The 21,004-nt window shown below is 43.0% G+C and overlaps 2 protein-coding genes across 6 annotated transcripts; one reads left to right on the top strand and one right to left on the bottom strand.

The window, feature by feature from the left end:
- Positions 1-3,801: 3,801 nt before the first annotated feature.
- On the top strand, positions 3,802-7,393 carry ERp60 (disulfide-isomerase A3). Its single transcript, XM_011152793.3, has 5 exons — positions 3,802-4,063; positions 5,124-5,355; positions 5,449-5,657; positions 5,735-5,851; positions 5,938-7,393. The coding sequence occupies exons 1-5, from the start codon at positions 3,915-3,917 to the stop codon at positions 6,710-6,712; spliced, it is 1,482 nt and encodes a 493-aa protein (XP_011151095.1). The 5' UTR covers positions 3,802-3,914; the 3' UTR covers positions 6,713-7,393.
- A 3,570-nt stretch (positions 7,394-10,963) lies between these two features.
- Positions 10,964-19,691, bottom strand: Rho1 (ras-like GTP-binding protein Rho1). Of its 5 annotated transcripts, none has more exons than XM_011152796.3 (5): positions 19,004-19,690; positions 14,654-14,736; positions 12,397-12,557; positions 11,923-12,306; positions 10,964-11,546 (listed from the first exon to the last, which is right to left on the bottom strand). In XM_011152796.3, exons 2-5 carry the CDS (start codon positions 14,709-14,711, stop codon positions 11,508-11,510), a joined length of 642 nt encoding a protein of 213 aa, XP_011151098.1. In that variant the 5' UTR covers positions 14,712-14,736; positions 19,004-19,690; the 3' UTR covers positions 10,964-11,507. The 5 variants fall into 5 exon arrangements, with proteins under 5 accessions (XP_011151098.1, XP_025153090.1, XP_011151103.1 ...); XM_025297305.1 differs by lacking the exon at positions 19,004-19,690 and adding an exon at positions 18,297-18,996; XM_011152801.2 differs by lacking the exon at positions 14,654-14,736 and having other exon boundaries at positions 19,004-19,691.
- Positions 19,692-21,004: the final 1,313 nt, after the last annotated feature.

Raw genomic sequence — 21,004 nt, 5'->3', positions numbered from 1 at the left:
CACTAGCGCCCTCTTAGGAATATCGTGGCTGGAATATGAAACATTGCTCGAAATAAGCATGGATGGTAACAAATATGGGACAATGAGAAAAAGGTATCGGAAGATATCGAAAACTATTAATACAGAAAACAGGCCGAATGTGTTGTGTGTATGTCTCTTAGGATTGCGAGACGTGAGAAAATTTAGAATCATTTTTATTTTAAATATATACACACGTTGGCATTCCTTAAGTTAATAATTCGAGAAGTTGAAAAATACTAAAATTGCGATCGGAAACACAGAGTGGCTTCACAAATTCTTCGCTCCGAGGAATTCATGAAGACTACATGGAACGGATTAAGATAAATATAAGAATCCCATATCATTTTGCGATGTTCATAATAACCGAGCTATTAAAACATAATATAAAATAAAAATAAGATAATAACATAATATAAACATAATATTATGTTAATATATTAAAATATTTTATTGGGTGGTGCGTATTTTGTCATAACGTTTTTTATAACTATGTAATACTAGTGTATGCGTATGTTCATTAAAATATAAATAATATTTAATTTTATAATGATTATTAGTATCGCACGATGTTTAGTTTGAACTTAATATGTAATGTACTCCAAGATTTCATATTTAATACGTACTTTTATTTTTCCTGCTCCCCTCCCGTGCTCTTTTTAGACCTTTGGGCAAAGTCTGTCATAGAGGTGGCAACTGTGGTTGTAGCATGTACGGTCGCGGACATAAAGGTTGTCATGTTTTTTTTAATGACTTTCGGGACGCATCCCGACTCGAGAAAGATGAGAGCTGCTGCTCCGCCTGCGGAGCACGCCTGCGCAGTAACTCACAACGAAAGGCGAGAAATGAAGGCTGCGTTCCGATATTCACTACCAGCACTAAAAATCTATAATATACGTGACAGAAACTATGTATTTTCAGTACTGGCAGTGAATATCGGAACGCAGCCGAAATATACGTGGTATGACATAAGTATGTCAACAATGGGTGCATTCAGTACTACAACCGCTCACTGAGCGCTCAATGAGCTTTTACATTTGATTGGTATATTCTTTTAGATTTAAAAATATACACCAATCAGATGCAAGAGCTCACTTAGCGCTTAGTGAGCGGTTGTAGTACTGAATGCACCCAATCATTGCGTTTAGCGGAGAAAACCGCTCAATGAGCGATTAGTGACTATTGGTCCTTACTGTTAGATCCTTACATTCAAACCAATAACGTTGACAAATTATTCATCAGTTGCTCAACCGTTGAGTGTCGTGATGCACTCAATTCTTCCATTTTGAAAAATCAGTAGCGGAGGGATAGATACATAGTGCAAGTCACTCAAATGGGAATGCGTCTTTTACAAGGTCTTAAACAGGTATGTATATTAAATTTCAAGTGAAATCGTATTTTTTTAGTCACTAATCGCTCACCGAGCTGTTTTCTCCGCTGAACGCGATAATTGTTGACATACTTATGTTATACCACATATATTTCATTTCTCGCATTTCGTTGTGAGTTACTGCGCAGGCGTGCTCCGCAGGCGGAGCAGCAGCTCTCATCTTTCTCGAGTCGGGATGCGTCCCGAAAGTCATTAAAAAAAAGTGACAACCTTTATGTCCGCGACCGTACATAAACCGCTTGAAAGAAGATGTAGCATGGACTTCCACCACATGCAGATTTTACCACCGAAACCTGAAAGTGGATATAGCATCGTAGTTCCCCTCTCAAAATGGATGCAAATGGCGTCCCTTCCCAGTGGGGAAAGTTGGTGTCGCCGAAAACGGCGTGTTGGACTGTTGGCCGCTTTCAGGTTTTTCTCTGGTCAAATCGATATTGTTATTTGATAATTGGTACTTTAATTGGCATTTTGTAGAAAAATTGTATCGATCAATTGTGTAGTTTTTGTTTAGCGTCGGTTGAAAAATGGAAAAGCAAAACGAGCATTTTCGTCATCTTTTGCTTTTTTATTTCCACAAAGGAAAAAATGCATCGCAAGCTCACAAAAAGTTATGTGCTATTTATGGTGACGGAGCCTTAAAAGAACAGCAGTGTCAAAATTGGTTTGCTAAATTTCGTTCTGGTGATTTTTCACTCAAAAATGAACAACGCTCTGGTCGTCCAGGTGAAGTTGATGACGACCAAATCAAAGCAATAATCGATACGGATCGTCATAGCACAACACGTGAGATTGCAGAGAAGCTCGATGTATCATTGAAAATACATGAAAAGCGTTGAAAATATTTAAAATAACTTGGCTACTTAAAGTTACTCGATTTATGGGTACCTCATGAACTTAAAGAAATTCACTTAACACAATTGCCATCTGCGATTTGCTTATGAAACGTAACGAAAATGATCCATTTTTGAAACGATTAATAACTGGCGATAAAAAATGAATTGTTTACAACAAGGTCAATCGAAAAAGATCGTGAAGCAAGCAAAATAAACCAGCGCAAACAATATCCAAAGCTGATATTCATCAAAAGAAAGTTATGCTATCAGTTTGGTGGGATTACAAAGGAATTGTCTACTTTGAAATTTTACCACGTAACCAGATGTATACAATTCAGATGTATACATTCAACAACTAACCAAACTGAACAATGCACTTTGCGAAAAGTGACCAGAATTGGCAAATCGAAAAGGTATTGTGTTCATGACGATGCAAAGCCATACAAATCTTTGGTCACTCGGCAAAAATTATTGGAACTTGGTTGGTATATGTTGCCACATAGTCCTGACCTTGCACTGTCAGATTATTATTTATTTTGTTCTTTGCAAAACTTCTTAAATGGTAAAAATTTCAATAATGATGTCAAATTGCATTTGGTTCAGTTTTAATATAAACCACAAGTTTTATGAATGTAGAATTATGACGCTGCCTGAAAGATGGCAAAAGGTTATTGATAAAAATGGACAATATATTACTGCATAAAGTTATTTCATTCCATGAAAAAATTATCTTTTATTTTCTTAAAAAAATCAGCAATTAGTTGCCAAACCAATAGACATGCTTATTCTCTCATATGTATATTTCTTAAATATACCATTATTATATATATGTATTCACATTGAATTATTATGTTAATTATGTTAATTTCTTTATCTGTTAACAATTATTTTGCATGAAAAACGAGAATATATGTAATGTAACATTCTTGAAAATCTACCTGTACACTTATGTTAAAATAAAATAATGTATATTAAATTAAATTAATATGTTAAGCTAAAAATATATATAAAAATTTAAGAAACCTTGAATAAAAAAGATCTCCCTTTTTCTCTTTTGCTAAGATTGAACACATCTTTCTTCCAAGATCTGCAATTTAAGGAGCCTCTGGAATTACAGGAGCCAAGAGTAAACCTTGCTAGTTCAGAGCGGAATAATAAATAACGCGTTGATTGTTCACGTGGAAAATTTGTGGATGTAAAAAACGAAGAATATCGACTATCACATTATTCGACGAATACTCTGAATTCATGCCTTACGATAAAGCCAGAGGACGTCTAGCTCACTCTAGAGAGCCTCTAACTCACGTTAGTTCGAAAAAAAGAGGAAGTTTTTTGGGTGCGTTCGGTGAGTGAGCGCGCTATCAGCGCTAACACATCATCTGACTAGCGCACTGATAATAGCGTGCTCTCGGAGCACCAGCTTGATTTATTTGTGCACAAAAGAGCGGCACACCGATGATGACGGGCTACGTGCAGCCTGGTGCAGCCACTTGGTGCACCCTCGCGACTAGGTGGGGAAAGAGACCGTCCAATCGGCGTGCGACAACACTTCGTAGGCCGCGCCGTGTACACGGCTGACCGCCGCATACGGTGGAACGGAACGGCCACGTATGCGACGACGGTCGGCAGTCAGTGCCAGATAGTTGTTCGACCTGTAAGTGATTGGACGTGTGATGATGCTGCGAAAGTGTCTGACGATCTTGCCGCTTCTCCTCCTCGGCGTGCTCGCTGATGACAAGTTCGTCCTGGAACTCAGCGATGAGACGTTCGAGAGCGAGCTCGCGCGTCACGAGAATACGCTCGTCATGTTCTACGCACCATGGTGAGAGACGAACAGGGAAAACAGATTAGCGAGCAGAGAGAAAGAGAGAGAGAGAGACCCGACCCGACTCGACTCGAAGTCGTCCGGTTTTCATCTGAGATACGTTATCTGCGTTACGTTAGCTTACTCGCACCTTTGAACAGTGCAAAAAAAGCGTTTGCATATGCGAGAGAAAACGAGTTGAAATAGTTATGATAGAAGACAGGGAACGAGCAAATAGAGTTAGTCACCAGGGTGTGCAGAAGGTACAAGTGATAGGAACGGAATCTCCCGGTTGTTGATTCCTCAAGGTTTCCTCATAATTATTACGAAGGAATCTAATTGTATCGCACTGTTGCCGGTCGTTTAAAGTATTTTCCGCATGTATTTTTTATCCGGTAGGGTGAGAATGTTTTTCTAAGCGCATATGCGGTGAAACCCGCTAATGTCGTCGAATGCCGGCATGGAGCTTTCTTCCGTCCGATCTGATGACGTATTCAAAATTCTGATGTCTCCTTGGACAAATTGCAGCTCGCCGAACGCCGCCGATACTTTATCATCTTGCGAAATACCTGATTTGATAAGAGGATTTACGAAATTCGCTCTTTTTTTACCTACTTGTGTTGTATTTCTTTTCTGCTTTCCTTCTTGTATTTCTTTTCTTTTTTTATTAAACTACACTTTGCTTAAATTTTCCTTTCTTTCTCTTATCTTATGATTAGCTTATTTCAATCACGATAAAAAAAATATAATAATATGCAGCTAATGATCTTCAAGATAAGAATCTCTTTTATCATGAAGTAGAAAGCTAAAAAGAGTATACTTAATTTATGTAATTTCAATGTATTTAAGAGAGAAACTCTTGATATTAAAAATTTAGATTATTTGTAGTTACCATCTGGATGCTCTTGAGATAAGAACTCATAAATAAATTCATTACAAGTTCGTGTCTAAGTATGCTTAGCATGCGTGTCTAAGTATGTTCGTGTTTGTGGAATTATCATTGTTCAAACATTTGTAGAATTTAAATATGCGACTATCATTATTCAGCTTATTAATACAACTTTAATTTTGTTACCAGGTGTGGACATTGCAAGCGCTTAAAACCGGAATACGTTAAGGCAGCTGAATTGCTCTTAGGCAGCGAACCACCAATCACACTGGCTAATATAGACTGTACAGGAGCTGGAAAGGAGACCTGCAACAAATACAGTGTTAGTGGCTACCCGACACTTAAGATCTTTGAAGGTGTTGAAATGAGATCTGACTACAATGGACCCAGAGAAGCACCTGGCATCGCCAAGTACATGAAGGTAAAGTCTATCTTTCTTTTTATCACAATCATCTTAGCAATAATGTTGTCAAAAAGACTGCTATCACTTTTACCTGATTTATTTAATTTTCAGTCTCAAGTAGGACCCGCGTCCCAGGAATTGACTAATGAAAAGTCCTATAAGACCTTCTTAGAGGGCGACGATGTTGCTGTGGTGGGCTATTTCGAGAAGGACGATTCTCCGCTGGCTGCAGCATACCTCACGGTCACTAAAAAGCTCCGAGGAAAGGCCAAATTTGCGCACACCACGACGGAGCAGCTGTTAGAGTCGGCAGGACACAAGTATGTTCAGTCGTGGCTCGTAAAGAGAAACGCAGATTATTGAGAAAGCGCTTGAATTAATACACCTCTTTCTTCAGGAACACTATTGTGCTCTACCGGCCAAAACACTTGGACAACAAGTTCGAATCTAATAACGTGGTATACGACGGCGGTGACTCCATCAGCGACATCAATGAATTCATCAGCAAGAACTAGTGAGTATCGTTTAACTGTTGGAGAAATCTGACACATTTAGAATCGCCAACTTCCTCCAACTGTTCTATGTAATTTCGTTTTACAGTTTCGGTTTAGTCGGTGTTCGCACGCGCGACAACAAGGAAGAGTTCAAGAATCCCCTGGTGATTGCCTACTACAACGTGGACTACGCGAAGAACGCCAAGAGCACCAACTACTGGCGCAACAGGATTATGAAGGTCGCCAAGGGCTTCCCCGAGTACAACTTCGCCATATCTTCCAAGGACGACTTCCAGCACGAACTTAATGAGTACGGCATCGAGTTCGTGAAGAACGACAAACCAGTGGTCCTGGCGCGAAACGCCAAGAACCAGAAGTTCCTGCTCAAAGAGGAGTTTTCTGTCGACTCATTCGACTCGTTCCTGAAGGACATGCAAAGCGGCACGTTGGAGCCGTACCTCAAGTCCGAGCCGATTCCAGATAGCAACACTGGTAACGTGAAGATCGCGGTGGCCAAGAACTTCGACGAGGTGGTCAACAACAACGATAAGGACACACTGATCGAGTTCTACGCGCCGTGGTGTGCTCACTGCAAGAAGCTCGCGCCGATATACGATCAGCTAGGCGAGAAGATGGCGGATGAGGACGTAGAGATTGTAAAGTTCGACGCCACGATGAATGACGTGCCGGCGCTTTACAACGTGCGCGGCTTCCCGACCCTCTATTGGGCGCCCAAGGACTCCAAGGACAGCCCGATGGAGTACGACGGCAAACGCGGCCTTGAAGATTTCATCGAGTACATCGCTAAGCACGCCACCGATCAGCTCAAAGGCTACGATCGCAAGGGCAAGCCGATTAAGCCCAAGAGCGATGAGTTGTAAGTGACGTTATCCACAAGAGAGAGAGAGAGAGAGAGAAAGAGAGAGAGAGAGAGAGAGAGAGAGAGAGATCGCGAAGTTCGTTCCCGTTACATTTCAAGACCGTAACATGTCTCAATGGAACAATCCGTTAGAAGACGTTTACCTTACGTAACACGCGCAAGCACAGCGAAGAACGAGGCGTTTAGAAATGAGCATAAGTCGATAATTCGTGAAGACTCTCCTTTAAATGCAACGTCGTGTTTTAACACGGACTTTGAACAGCCTATTTTCAACAATCTTAAATCCACATACTCGAGGAAATTTGGAGGAATGACTCGACGTTACGGAGCTGTAGAAGGTTCATTGTATTTCATAAGCCCCAATTTTCAGTCGTTTGAAACTCCGACTTGAAACAATTTAGAAGCATAGTCGTCTCGGTTGATCGCGGACTTTGCTCTGCCTCTGAACAAATCAAACGTCGCCGGCGGGAATCGCGTATAAATCGGGAACAAACCAAGTCTGCAAACCAAGAGTGCAAATAACGTAACGTTGTCGCGCGAGACGTTTGCAATAAGTGCGAAAAGAGAGTGGAGAACTTTGAACTTTCGGGAGTGTGTCCTCTAATAGGATTCTGTCTACATGTATTATTGTACACTTTGTAACAATTGCATAAGAACGCGAGAGACGCGCTCGCGCGAGCGTAACAGAACTGATTTCAGATTTCGCCCGCGACATGCTTTCCAGTGTTTTGAGAAATTGCAGGTCTACTATTTTGCGAGGAGGCGCTGTACGGTGGCTTCCTGTGTCCTCCGATAAGTAAGCTCCATTCCAATCTTGCGTGTTTTGATTATATCACAGAACTAATATAAGTTAGGGAGACTCAATTTTTGTTTATACACGGAAGAATCGAAATAAATTGTTTTATACAAAACACATCAAATGGCCTCTGACTCTGATCCCTTTTTTAAACAATACAAATAAAAGTGACAAGTAGAATATATAATCATGTGACTTAAGTTTTTTTTAGGACTAACAATTGAAGTACCGCACATCGGAAGTCACAGCTCGCTCAAGAAACATGAGTGCTACTTTGCATAGGAGTCTGAAGATCATTTATATACTTTTAGCTTCTAATCTACATAGAGTATTCTCTTTTCTACTCCTACGTTCATATTGTATACGGACCGGCATAATAGCTTCAACATTTTGTGCGATTAGGCTCTTAGAATTTCTTAATTCTATACGCAATATTGATTTATTATTTATTGTTTATTCAAAGTAGAAGGAACGATTCTGTCAAAACGGTACATTTGTCACAATGGTAGCTTTATGTCAATGTCTGGAAAAAAATTCGTATTATTAAAAATCTCAATAATCTTGTGCTGTATGTTATGGCTATTGTATGCCAATCTGTATACAATAGATATCATTTAGCAGCAGCATTCAGCTTCATCGATTTACATCGTCATAAGAAATGTTTATTATTAATTACAATCTGTTATACGTAGCGTTTGTAGGTTAATCATACAGTCTTACATACAAAAGCTAAGTAGTAGTGTAATAGTAGTAGTGGTAGCAATAGTAGTAATAGTAGTGGTAGTGGTGATAGTGGTGGTGGTAATAGTAGTAGCAGTGGTGGTGGTGATGGTGGTGGTAATAGTAATAGTAGTGACGATAATAGCAATAGTAGTAATAATAGTAATAGTGGTAGTAGTAGTAGTAATAGTAGTAGTAGTAAAGACAAGGATGTGAAGTGGTATAGAGAGAGAGAGAGATTTCGGAGGTCACAGGACTGACGATCTCCTTTTTCTGATCATACAAAACTGGTTTATTCATCGCGGAATCTCGCCGGTTACTATACTTGTGGTACAAACCGTTATTCAGTTACGTTCGAGTCTGAAAAAATATCTCGTCTACTTACGGAGTGAATGATTAGCTTACGACGATTAGAAACGCGTTATCAGTAAACTTGGAACTTCGCGCGCGGGGCCCTTTAAGGAAATTCACGTGTCCGTGTGTGTGTGTGTGTGTATGTGTGTATTCGTGTATACATACGCATAGGATATATACGCGTATTATCCTCGGTACTCAGTTCGGAAAAGTGAAAACTCCCCTCTTTTTCATACGTACCGATGATATTAAATACATGTTTATCGTGATCTGTGACTCGTGATAATATCGGACCGAGAGCTCGTGGAACTATCAATCAGGCCCGCACTCGTTACTCTTAATTATTGCTCTCTGTTTACGCCATGGAAGAGAAAAACCAGCGTATTACGAAAGTAAAAAAGAAAAAAGAGAAAATCCGGCACACACATGAGAAAGACGCGTGTCTTTTATATTACGTACGAAAGAGAACACGCGATAAAGAGAGATAGAGTTTAGAATATGTGTGAATATGAGAGAGATATATATATATATATACATATATACATGTATATATGTATATATATAAAGTTTATAGTATATACGTATATACAACAGTTTCGGGTGCGTGATTGATACAATTATGTATATATAAGTATGTATATATATATTTTTATATATATATAACGATATATCCACGAAACTCATATTATATAAAAAGAACACTTTCGAGCTTCGCAGCAGACGCGCGTGAACTTGCACGGAGAAGCGGAGGCGTGGATCCGAAAGCGCGTATTTCCCAAAAGAAGCGCTCATTACACAAGGCTCGTTCGGTCGCTTTTAATGTACATTTTTTCTCTCTGTTCTTCTCTCCTTTGCGCTTCTTTACAGATCCCATCATCGTGCGTGCGTTCGCTCGTGGCAGAAATATCTTAAGTCGTCGCGTAAACTCTCCCTTTTTCTGTTTTGCACATTCTCACACGGCTTCGAAAAGTTCTGTAAAAGCGCACTGCGCGTCGCAGGATGTCGTACTATCTTCACTCTAACACGTTCGAGAGAAACAAGTTGGGACAAACGACGCGAATAAATTGGATCGGTGCACATCGCAATGTACTGACCGTTGACGCGAGGACTTGTCATCGGTTATTCGATTTATTCGCGTCTCTCTATTGAGAAAAGGGAAAAATTATTCGACGCTAAATTAGGGGGAAAACTCTGTGTGTGTGTGTGTGTGTGTGTGTGTGTGTGTGTGTGTGTGTGTGTGTGTGTGTGCGCGCGTGTGTATACACATATATATATATACACACAATTCCGCGATAGCTAAATTGACGATCGAAAGAAACGACTCGCGATTGTTGATTCAACGACATCGTTTTCATTCGTGGATTGTACGAATTAGACACTATACACGAAGGACGAGTAACATATTATCTTTTTTCTTTTTTTCTCTTTTCGTTTTTGCTTCATTTCGGCATGAAGAGCAACACAAGCGAGGCGGAGAAGAATGGCGAAACAAAACGATACGATTGCTAAAATTGGTATGCAAATTCAGTTTCTTTCTCCTTTTCTCGAAGCAACTTTTCTCCAAGTGCTGGACAATTGTGGCACACATTTAAAACTTGTCGACTCGACGTAGTCGCGACGATATATCGCGTCACACGAATGATAATCTGCGACTTTCCTCAGCAGAGTATTACACATGCTCTGAAGATATCGATGACGTATGTGTGTATAAAAAAGCGCAAACCGCACGTCGGCTCGGTTAGACACGTGAAACGCGTTCCGCGAAATACACGAATATGATGCAGCCGCTGTTACAATCCATTGTGTTAGTGTCATCGCAATACACAATATAACTATAAGATATAATAATAATAATAATAATAAAATATAATAATACATTTAGTCTCTAGTTGTGGTATCTTAAACATCAGGGCGGTCTCTCTTGGTTTAATCTATGCACGTTTATGATGTAACGAATGGTGTCTGTCATTCTTTCTTATTCAAGAGGCAAAAACAGTGATGATTCTGTGAGTGAAATTAGCGATGGACTTAGAATACTTTCGAAGCGTCCCTTTTTCCTTTGCAACCTCTCATATTGCTCACTCTGACCACACATCGCTCTTACACCCTGCGCTTTCTTGCATTCACTGTTTTCTTTCTCTATATATTCCCTCTCTCAACTTGCTCGGGGTTTTTCTTTTTTTGTTTTAATTTGTTTATTACCAAAATAAAGTGCTACTACGGTAAAAAGAAAAGAAAACAAAGAGACGTAGAATGCATATATAATAATTATAATAATATTAATAATATTAATAAAAAATAATAATAGATATGCTAATAATAATAATAATAATAGTAATAATCACTACCACGATAAAGATAATTGTGTACCGTAGATGTAGATAATTGTTATAACAATCATATTTGTTTTTGTTTGAATCGAGCGACGCTATGGCGTCGCGACGCAAAGTACATAAAATAAAATGACAGGTTCTTGACAGTCGTTTAAACTCGAAGCACAATTCATTACTGTTAAAAAATACACGATCAAGATGGTCATTACAATATACATTACAGGCTTTCGTATATAATAAGGTATACTTGTATTGAATTTACTTTAGCGCTTCTCAAAGTCCCTTCTTTATCGTCGACGACTGCTTACATTTGTGTGTTGTGTATGTGCGTATGTATGTATAATGTGTGTTGTGTGTGTGTTGTGTGTAACACGGTTGCACCTTCTCTTTTTTTTCCTTTTTGTTGTTGCAAACTTGTTTTATTATGTAAAATAATGAAAGATAAGATGTATGTTTGTATATATGTTTGTTGTGTACGTGTTGTTATCATGGTTTCCACAAGGGGTCTCCGGCATTACGACTAGCTTCGCTGCAGCTAGTTCCGCAATTCCATAAATTTTGCCCGTGTTATCGGGCTCACTTGGCATTACATCTTAAAGAAGCCTACATCTGCCCTTCTTCTTCTTCTTTACCTAGGATTTCACGATACACACACGTTAGTACAAGTGATCAATGTATCTAATTCATTTGAAGAATCGTTGAATTGTTAATCATACTGAATGCATCGAAACATAATCCGTTTCCCTTCGTATTGCTAGTAAATTACTTCAACGCGATCGTCGAAAAATAAAGAAATAAATAAAAATTACTATCTTTGGAATGTCTCAAAGTGAGTTAATATGGAAAAACAAGATGCAAATATATATCCAAAGTTGTGAAAGAATTCTCTTTTAAATTCTAAATTACTTTTGAGCTTTGCAATTAACGAGACGTTTATCCTTTTGACACCTGAACATCCCGTAACTTAGTGGAACCACCGTTACGATTAATTACTTGGAAATAACGTACTTGTAATGCAGCCCGGGTTGCCGTTTCGAAAACTTCCCTCACACCTTCCTTGCTCTTGGCAGAACACTCAAGGTAGGCAAAAGCGTTGATTTTTTCGGCCATGGCCCTACCCTCCTCGGGCTTGACCGGCTCCTGCTTCATCTTGCTGAGTTCCTTAATGGTATTGGGATCATTGCGCAAGTCCTTTTTGTTTCCCACAAGGATAATGGGCACGTTCGGGCAGAAGTGCTTCACCTCTGGTGTCCACTTCTCGGGAATGTTCTCCAAGGAATCGGGACTATCGATGGAGAAGCACATTAGGATGACGTCCGTGTCCGGATACGACAACGGACGCAGCCTGTCGTAGTCTTCTTGTCCAGCTGTGTCCCAAAGAGCCAGTTCCACCTGTTTCGAGATAGACGACGAATCCGCCGTTCGTTAATGCGATCGAGCGAAATGAAGAAGATCAAATGAGACTCGAACGAGAACACGTACTTGTTTGCCGTCCACCTCGATGTCCGCGACATAATTCTCGAATACTGTCGGTACGTATACTTCAGGGAACTGGTCTTTGCTGAACACTATGAGTAGACATGTTTTACCGCAAGCACCGTCACCCACAATAACCAACTTCTTCCTAATGGCTGCCATGAATCCTAGAATTCAAAGGAACTCACGTTAATGACAATCAGGATCGGACACCTTCGACGAGGTGATTGCATAGACCGGCCACTGTCTGCTCGCTTGAAACAATTATTCGCTCTCGAGATGTACGGCTGAATACGGAAATTATTATTAGACACGCAAAGCGGCACGTGTATATTTGTTACAAGCTAACGACAAACTTCAACAACCGCAAAGTCGAAAAATGAAAACACATCCGTGCTGAAAAAATCGTCGATCTCACACACAGAATAATACATATTTACAAATTTTCTCTCGTGCGTGCGGAGGATTTTTCACGGAAGTAGACACACACGTTTTAGACAGACGAAACACACTCGGTGTCCTCGACTTATGAACGTGATAGGTGTTTCATTTGCGCGAGGTAGAAAGATAACGCCGGCACAAAGTGAGATCTCAGCCGGCACTTTATGTCGTCACGGATACCGTGTCTCAGCAAAGGAAAACAAGTCAGAAATAAGAAGGGAGAAAAATAGACACTCTCTTTTCATCGGGGGGAGGGGGGGGAGTAACTTACCTATTATACGACACACACAGATCTCGATGTATTCTCTCTTTCCATCCTTTTTTTTTTTTCTTTAAATAATTTCGCAATATCGCGTCGCGCCGCACCGCGGCATTTGATGCGATAACGTCCGATAATAACCGGGCTTTTATCGCGCGTTTCTCACTAATCATGACTCACTTGCACAAAGTACACCATACTATATATGCCGTATGTATACGACTTCTCAAACGGCTTTTCTGTTTTTTTCTATTCTATATAAATAATGCATATATCTGATTTCGCTAACGTTATCTACAACGAGGCCTAGAGATACCACACAAGTGGAGCGAAAGAAAAAAACAAAAGACAAAAAGGAGAGCAATTTCTACTCTGCAAATTCGACTAGCTCGCTGCGAGACGTGAGACTCTGAGTGTCCAGTGATTATTATTACCCTACGACTTAAGGAGGAAGTGACGCCAATTGCGGTAACGACCAGGAATTCTCGGTCGGCTAACAATCACAACATCGCACGGGAGAATGCACCACGAAAATAAGGGGGGGAGAGAGAGAGAGAGAGAGAGAAAGAGAGAGAGAGAGAGAGAGAGAAAGAGAGAGAAAAATACAAAAAGAAACAGAATTACTTCGAACTAAAGGCATGCGGTGTGATGAGACCGATGCGACGTTTATATGGGTCGTGATATGTGGAACGTAACGAGTAACACATCGGGGAAGGTAAAGGTGATGGTGCCTGAAAAGAAGTGGCGTTAACATGTAACGACTTAAGTAGTAAAAAAACCTGCTTCCCTTGGCGGCGTCGTTAGTGAATCGTAATAATCGAGTGAGTAGAGCGGCCGAGCGAGTGTATATAAATACGGTGAGAGATACGGAAAGCGTGTGATGAGAGTGAGTATTGAGTGTAATGAGACAGAGAGATGTGTGGCACTTAGAGAAGCGTTCTTCAGGATAGAGTTAGGAAGAAGTAGCCAGGGTAAATCTTCCTTATCACCTTTCCCGGTTTTCCCTTTCGCTTTTCAAGAGACCGTGCGTGTGGCAATTCGCGTTATATACATGTACATCTGTACTCCCTCTCGGAGCGCAATAGACAGTGTCTCGTGTTCAAACCTCGTAGGGTACACTTCTTTTCTTTTTCTTCTTCTTCTTCTTCTCCTTCTCGTCTCATTCTCCCGGGAGAAAATGAAAGAAAAAAAAAAAAAAAAGAAGAAAAAAAGGAAATCCTACTATCTCTGGTCGCAGTCCGCTTTTCCGTTTAGTTTAAATTCTACAAGCCAATCTCTCAGCGTCCCCTCCAAGGTGAAGCGGCGCAACTTCACGGCTAACTCGTGTAACCTCGATTTTTCTCTACCTCATCTACGACACGACGACCAAATGTTACTTGAACAAAAATACGTACTCGTGAAAAGTGTCAACTCGCGTTACGCATCGCCACGACAGTGGTACAAGAGACAAGATTCGTTAAGATTTCTTAAATCCCGATGAGCTACGTATTCATACAGTATCGTTATGAGTAAGCGGGACCTACGAGGGCTGAAGTCTTAAAGGATTATTTGACTGGGTCGTACCTGATCCAGGGTACCCCGTATCGTCTGGACCGAGGCATCGGCCCGCATTGCATCCCATGTTTTTAGTCTTTCTTTCAGCGTCTCTGTTTTAAGTGGACATTTTATATGTTAGAACGGGTAGAGGAAGCTGCGAGATGAATGCATATACCACACAAAAAATGTATATATATATATATCAGTAAATACGTATATAAACATGGTAAATATGTATATGTATAAATATATATATATAAAAAGGCATCCTACACACATGGTTCGACAAAAAAAAAAAGAAAAAGGTTACAGAATTACAATTGATCGATCAATTTTCACGTAATCCGCGTGACTCTCTCATCGTGGATACTCGATTTTCTTAACTCTTTCCTTCCGATATGTCCGAGAGAAGTTATATATATATATCAGATCCAGCAGGATCGTCAATGACCAAATAGATGACCTTATGTACACAATTAAATCAAATCAAATGTACCGGAGTTGTGGCTACGTAAGGCAGAGTTTTCAGTGCTTTGTCATTCGCATGCTTGCGGGAACAATTATTTGAGACTGCACTCGCATATCGATCGACTTCCACGTCTAGTGTGCGAGTTTGTTAACGTAAAGTACTCCCAAACTTTACCTTACGTGTTAAGGATCAAATAAATAACCTGTCGAGATTACATGCAAAGAAAACGAAATAAATTAAAAACAAAAAGATAGATAGAGAGAGAGAGAGAGAGAGAGAGAGAAATAGATCGGCATATTATTTGATATTAGGCATGCAATATTAAACATAGTATGTACCCATCAGAGAAACTATCCGTTAAAAGCAAAAATCAAATGTAGCACGTAGTACATTCACACTGTGTCTAGACGTAACAATTTACTGTACAGAGTCGCAAAATTCTGAACGATCGTCCTTATTTCCTTCTTAACGATACCTCCTCACGTGCCTTGATATATCAATAATCGTGGGGGTGAAGAAGATTGCGAAGCACAAGAGCGAGAAAAGCTTCTACGATGCGAATGCTAATTTGTGCGAAGGAACCTCGAGAAGTTGATTCGGACGTGTCCGATCCTCAATTGTAACGCAGTTACAACGCTCACATCGCAATTACGCAGAGAAACTCTCAAGCGATCATGTCCAAGGTCCGTAAATAGAAGAACGGGACAAGGTAAGGTCCTCTCATCCACTTCACACGGTTTGGCTTGGAAATGGCGGCGACCGTGGCTCAGCTGATTAACCACATACCGTCCTGTTAAAAATTATTTTCGTTTTTTGCAACTTTTTATACTACAGCCGGTATTGTAATTGTTTTTCTTCTGAAAATTCTCACTGGTATTTTCGAATGTGTTAAACTATGTTTCGATTACTTCTGATTTCATCTTAAACTATGTTTTGATTACTTCTGATTACATCTTAAACTATGTTTTGATTACTATGTTTTGCCACTCAGGCAGCTAAACTATAATATTACATGTACGTGATACCACGTACACCAACACAGATTCTCTGGCTCGAAAATGGCGGCCGTGAGAGGACCTTACCTTGTCCCGTTCCTCTATTTACGGACCTTGGTCATGTCGCTCGACATCGAATGTGTGGCTGCGCGCGAGAATACTCTACAATCGCTTTCTCTCTTTCTTTCTTTCTTTCTTTCTTCATCGGCGAACACCGCCACTGCTGCTTGCATCATCCCCCTCGAAACGTGCTCCATCCTGATATAACCGGGCGAACGCGACCGGCGAAATATTCGCGCGACAGACGACCGCGTCCACACGTCGATATCGCGAACCCGCGACTCGCAGGAACGAGTCCTTTGTTCGATCTCGACACGACGTCGTCGTCCACGACCGACCTAGCAGGGAAGAAAAAAGCGAGCGGCTATCGAGATCGCTAACGTTGCACTTCGAACTGGACTAATGCAACCGTGTATTCCTGCTCGAAGAGAAGAATCCCTGAGGACAATTATGTGAATTTCAAAGCACGACGTTAGTATTCCTAGGATATTAACGATCACATCTCGGGTGATCCTCCGACACTGGCTTCTCGTGGACGCTGTCACGAGATTTGTTTCCCTTCAGCCGCACTTCACCATGCTTTCCGTACTTCTTTCTCCTTCCTCTCGTTTTTTGTAATTTCCTATTTTATCCGCATAGACTGTTCCTCCTCTCCCTCTCTCTCTCTCTCTTTCAGAAATTGCCGCAACCACTTCGCATCGTCATGTCTTAAATCGTCGTGATTCTCCTGATGTCTGATTATCTTCTTGTAGAATAACTTCCGTGCGTAACTACCTCCTTCTGCATTTAAAACAAAGCTCAGTTTTGACAGAAGAGAGAGAGAGAGAGAGAGAGAGAGAGAGAGAGAGAAAGAGAGAGGGAGGGGAGAGAATATTACGAAAGCATAGAGTAGTATAGTTAGGAAGAATCGACAGACAGAATTTTGATGGGTCTATCCGTCTCTTTTTGACACTCACCGCATTAAAATTATACGTTTCGCAGCACATGGAAGCGCGCGAGATGCAAAGAAGTGCAGCTGAAGCGGAGACACTTAATAAATCCGTCTCTCGTCTAAACTAACCTATACTCTCCTCTGCGACGAAGATAGTGCGCGCACCGGCCAAGGTCGAAGAGCACAGAGAGGAGAGACAGAGAGAAGGAGAAAGTGAGAGAGTGCGTGGCGGATGTTCAGGACGCCATCGATGACGCGTTCTTAGGACACGCTGTCGATGACGCGATTCTGTCGGGAGACGCAATCGACGCTGCGAGTGCGTTTCGCCTGCACTTTCTCGCGCTTTTCGCGTTGAAATTAAGACACACGCATCCTCGACGCCTCGAAACGAAGAAGCGATGAACAAAGTGCAGAAAGTGCGTTCAGTGCGAAGCAGACGGACCTCGAGACACCATCGTCGAGGGGACTGTCTTCACTTTCTGCTGCACTTTCTGCACCTTCTCATGATGTCTTTCCTCTTCCGCCCTCCACCAACCGATCACGACGATCTATTTCAACGAATTTCGTCGAACTGACTGCGATCCCGAGCTCTTCCGCAGGATCTCGAACGCACTCACCTGGCGGAAAAATACGACGCGATGCGAAGCCGAGCGACTCTTGAAGTGGCCGATGCTCCCGGCATTGACGACTACGCGTTGTTACGCGACCGCGTCACGTCAAAAACGTACACGTATTCGCGAGAATCTACGCCGATTGCCGGAGCAATAAAGTCCAATCGTCCCGGTCGAGCGAGCGATCATTCGGCATCGTTCGCTCGCGATATGACAGTTGGCTGGCGAGGGGACAGGGCGGATTTTCTCCAAAATGTCACGCACACGCCCGAAATGCAGAGACGAAAGAAGACGAAGGGAAACGACTCGCTCGCTTCGGCTGCGTTTCCCTTCTGACTGTCTTCCGACTCGCTCAGTTTCCCACCAACACCCGGTTGTGTCGTTAACGTCTGTCATTTCGAGTGCAGAAGGTGTAACGCGCAGCCGAGAAAGAAACAGAGCCCTCGGGAGATCGGGGGAGAGGTTGAATGGAGAGGCAGAACGAACGAAAGAATACGAGATGCCAGGACAGGAGCACGAGAATGTCGAGGACGCGCGGAGACGTGATCTCGAGGAACAGTGCGACGAGAGAGGCGGCCCGGATGAGAGATGTCGGTTTACTTACTGGACTAAACGGCCACGTAGTGTCAGGTAGAGCCCGAGAGCATTCCAAGAAATCCGTCGTGCGGATCGTTCAGCTTCGCGACAGTGACCGTGACGACGACGACGACGGCGGTGACGACGACAGTGAGGAGGTCGAAGACGAGGACGAAGTCGATGACTGCGGCGACGGCGACGGCGGCGGCGACGACGACGACGACGACGACGACGACGACGTGGACGTGGACGTAAACGTAGACACGAAACGTATTCGTGCGAATCGCGCGCACGAGCGACACGACGAGCGCGACGAGACAACCGAGCTTACAGCACACCTCAGCGCGCGGTGATGCCGAGCTCTCGACGAGATTCGCGACGCATGGCACTCCCTCGGGGTCTCCTCGCGCGACCCTTTCTCTCTCTCTCTTTCTCTCTCCCTCTCTCTCTCTCTCTCTTTTTCTCTCGCCGTCTATCTCTCCTCCTCAATCTACCTATCTGCCTCGTTTCTCTCTCTCTCTCTCTCTCTCTCTCTCTCTCTCTTCCTCACTCTCACTCGGCTGACGGAGAGGAGGAGGCTCCTTTTTCCCTCTTTTAGCACCAGACACCCGGCCCGACGTCCCGACAGGATCTCTAACGCGCCCGATCACGCTCGCGACGCCTGCACGCACGGCGCACCACGCACCCTCGTACCACTCCAACCGGCGGTAACTTAAAAAATAATTGCGTATTTACCTGAAATCTTAAGCGACAGAAAGTCAAGAAAATGGCTGCCCTCAATGGCCACACCTCGATCTGTTGAGTGTGCGGCGATCGGCTGGGGTGGTGGGGCGGCCGGCGCGGCGGCAGCTCGGCTGTCTCAGGGACGTGTCGAGCGCGCACGAGCACCCCCGAGCATCGTCGAGTGCACCCGAGCGCGGTCACTCGCGCGCGCCTGCTCTATGTCAGGATGCCCCCTCCGCAAAGGTCGAGACTCCGCCAGCTGGTCGCGCGAGAATCGACCTTACGCCGGCCGTCGGAGGAACTGCGAAGTTCGTTTCGTCGACGTCAACAAAAAGATTGATGTCTAATCGATGTTTGGATCCTCTCGCAGTTGCTCACCAAAGAAGCTCAAACACACGAGAGCGTTCTCGCATGTGTGTGTCCGTGTTCGCCGACCCGACGAAGATTCATTTTCACACCGGGCGGCTGCAGCGATGACAATCTGCGAGCTTTGTGGGGTCGCGATCTCGTCATCAGCCGGCTTGCGAAACGGCGCTCATAAATTTATCAGTTCGATAAACATCAGATGTTGACTTGACGATATATATCATTGTCGATACGCTGATACAACAACACGGAATCGTCTCAACGTAGCGATAGTTCACAATTAATCAAGCGGTCGTCCAATTACTATCTTCCGCGCTTGACCGATCCAACGTCTCCTCGCGAATACGATCAACAGGATCAACCGCGTTCAACTAGCTGAATGGCTCCAGAATGGCTCCGTACGGATATATTGCATTCGTTTTTGCGTAACTTGTACCAACGTCACACTCTCCGCACTCAAGACAGAGCGAGCGAGCGCTCCGACGTCGGAGTGAACGGGAGAAAAGTCGCGGGAGAGTACAGAAAGTGCAGCCGCTCAGACAGTCACGGCCAATATCATGTCCGCGGAAAAAAAGGAAAAAAACGACATGGTTCCGCGGGAGCGTGTTAATCGTACGGCTGCGGGAATGATCTCGTAAATGTCTGTCGGGCGAGGCGGCAAAGCCGTGACCGCAGCATCGATCGCGAGAGGCGCGGCTGCACGAGTCCGCGAATCCGGCCGTAATCGGATCGATCGGAAATTCGTCGCGGAGCGCGAGGCGCCCGCGCCCGCGCTCGCGGCCCTGCGATATGTTCCGAAAGCGACGAATCACGCGCCGGCGACGCGCACGTCACCGGATGGACCTGTGGAAGAGAGCTCTTTGCGCACGCATCGGCCGGGCAGCTGCCGCCGTCAGCGTCGCCCGTTGCCGTTATCGCCGCTGTTGCTCGTGGGTGGATGACGAAAAGGGTTGGAAAATATGTAAATAACGCAGCGGCGTTGATCTCGAGGTACATTGCGACCGTCTGTCCGCCGCGTCGTGCCGATGAAATCTTCCCGTAATTTCAGCAGGTTCGACTGCGCGTTACTCGGAAATATTATGCCCGAGCCTGTATTCTCGCATATGATATTTCGTGAGAATTCGTCAAATATCGCGATTCTCAGTCAATTAAACTGTCCCATTGATGAGATATCGTGCACGATATTTTTCACAAATTTTTCAGAATACGGGCCCTGTGTGGTGCGATTCTTTAATTCGTTATTGCAGCTGACGACAGGTTTCGTTATCGTTGCGCAGTTTTTCTACGGTATACAAAAGCCGCGCGTCGATAACGAAAGTGTCGTTAACTCCTGCAATAACGAGTTACAAAATCGCACCACTGAGCCCGTATTCTCGAAAATTGTCGCATACGATATTTCATGAGTGCGTCACTAAATATCACGATTCTCACGGTCAATTAAACTGTCCCATTGATGGGATATCGTATACGATATTTTTTACGAATTTTTGAGAATACGAGCCCTGGTCGTTCGGAAATAGAGATTCTTTGCAATACCGTCTCTCAGATACGGTAAACGTTGATCGTGACTTCGTTACTTGCTTCGAAATAACGTTGAAATGTACGCGACCAATAGCATGCACGATTAACGCTTACCGTATCCTGAGA

The sequence above is a fragment of the Harpegnathos saltator genome, unplaced genomic scaffold (genome assembly GCF_003227715.2).
Source record: "Harpegnathos saltator strain DR-91 unplaced genomic scaffold, Hsal_v8.6 scaffold10, whole genome shotgun sequence".
Taxonomy (NCBI): Eukaryota; Metazoa; Arthropoda; class Insecta; order Hymenoptera; family Formicidae; genus Harpegnathos; species Harpegnathos saltator.
The sequence above is the reverse complement of the archived record's forward strand: the minus strand, read 5'-3'. Positions and strand labels throughout refer to the sequence as shown.

Bases quoted from the DNA above. Each gene is read 5' to 3' on its own strand.
- ERp60 (XM_011152793.3), top strand. From the start codon at position 3,915: ATGATGCTGCGAAAGTGTCTGACGATCTTGCCGCTTCTCCTCCTCGGC. The intron at 4,064-5,123 runs GTGAGAGACGAA...TTTTGTTACCAG, and splicing joins GTCATGTTCTACGCACCATG to GTGTGGACATTGCAAGCGCT. The intron at 5,658-5,734 runs GTATGTTCAGTC...CTCTTTCTTCAG, and splicing joins TTAGAGTCGGCAGGACACAA to GAACACTATTGTGCTCTACC.
- Rho1 (XM_011152796.3), bottom strand. From the start codon at position 14,711: ATGGGATGCAATGCGGGCCGATGCCTCGGTCCAGACGATACGGGGTAC. The intron at 12,558-14,653 runs GTACGACCCAGT...TTTGAATTCTAG, and splicing joins TACGGGGTACCCTGGATCAG to GATTCATGGCAGCCATTAGG. The intron at 12,307-12,396 runs GTACGTGTTCTC...ATCTCGAAACAG, and splicing joins TCGAGGTGGACGGCAAACAA to GTGGAACTGGCTCTTTGGGA.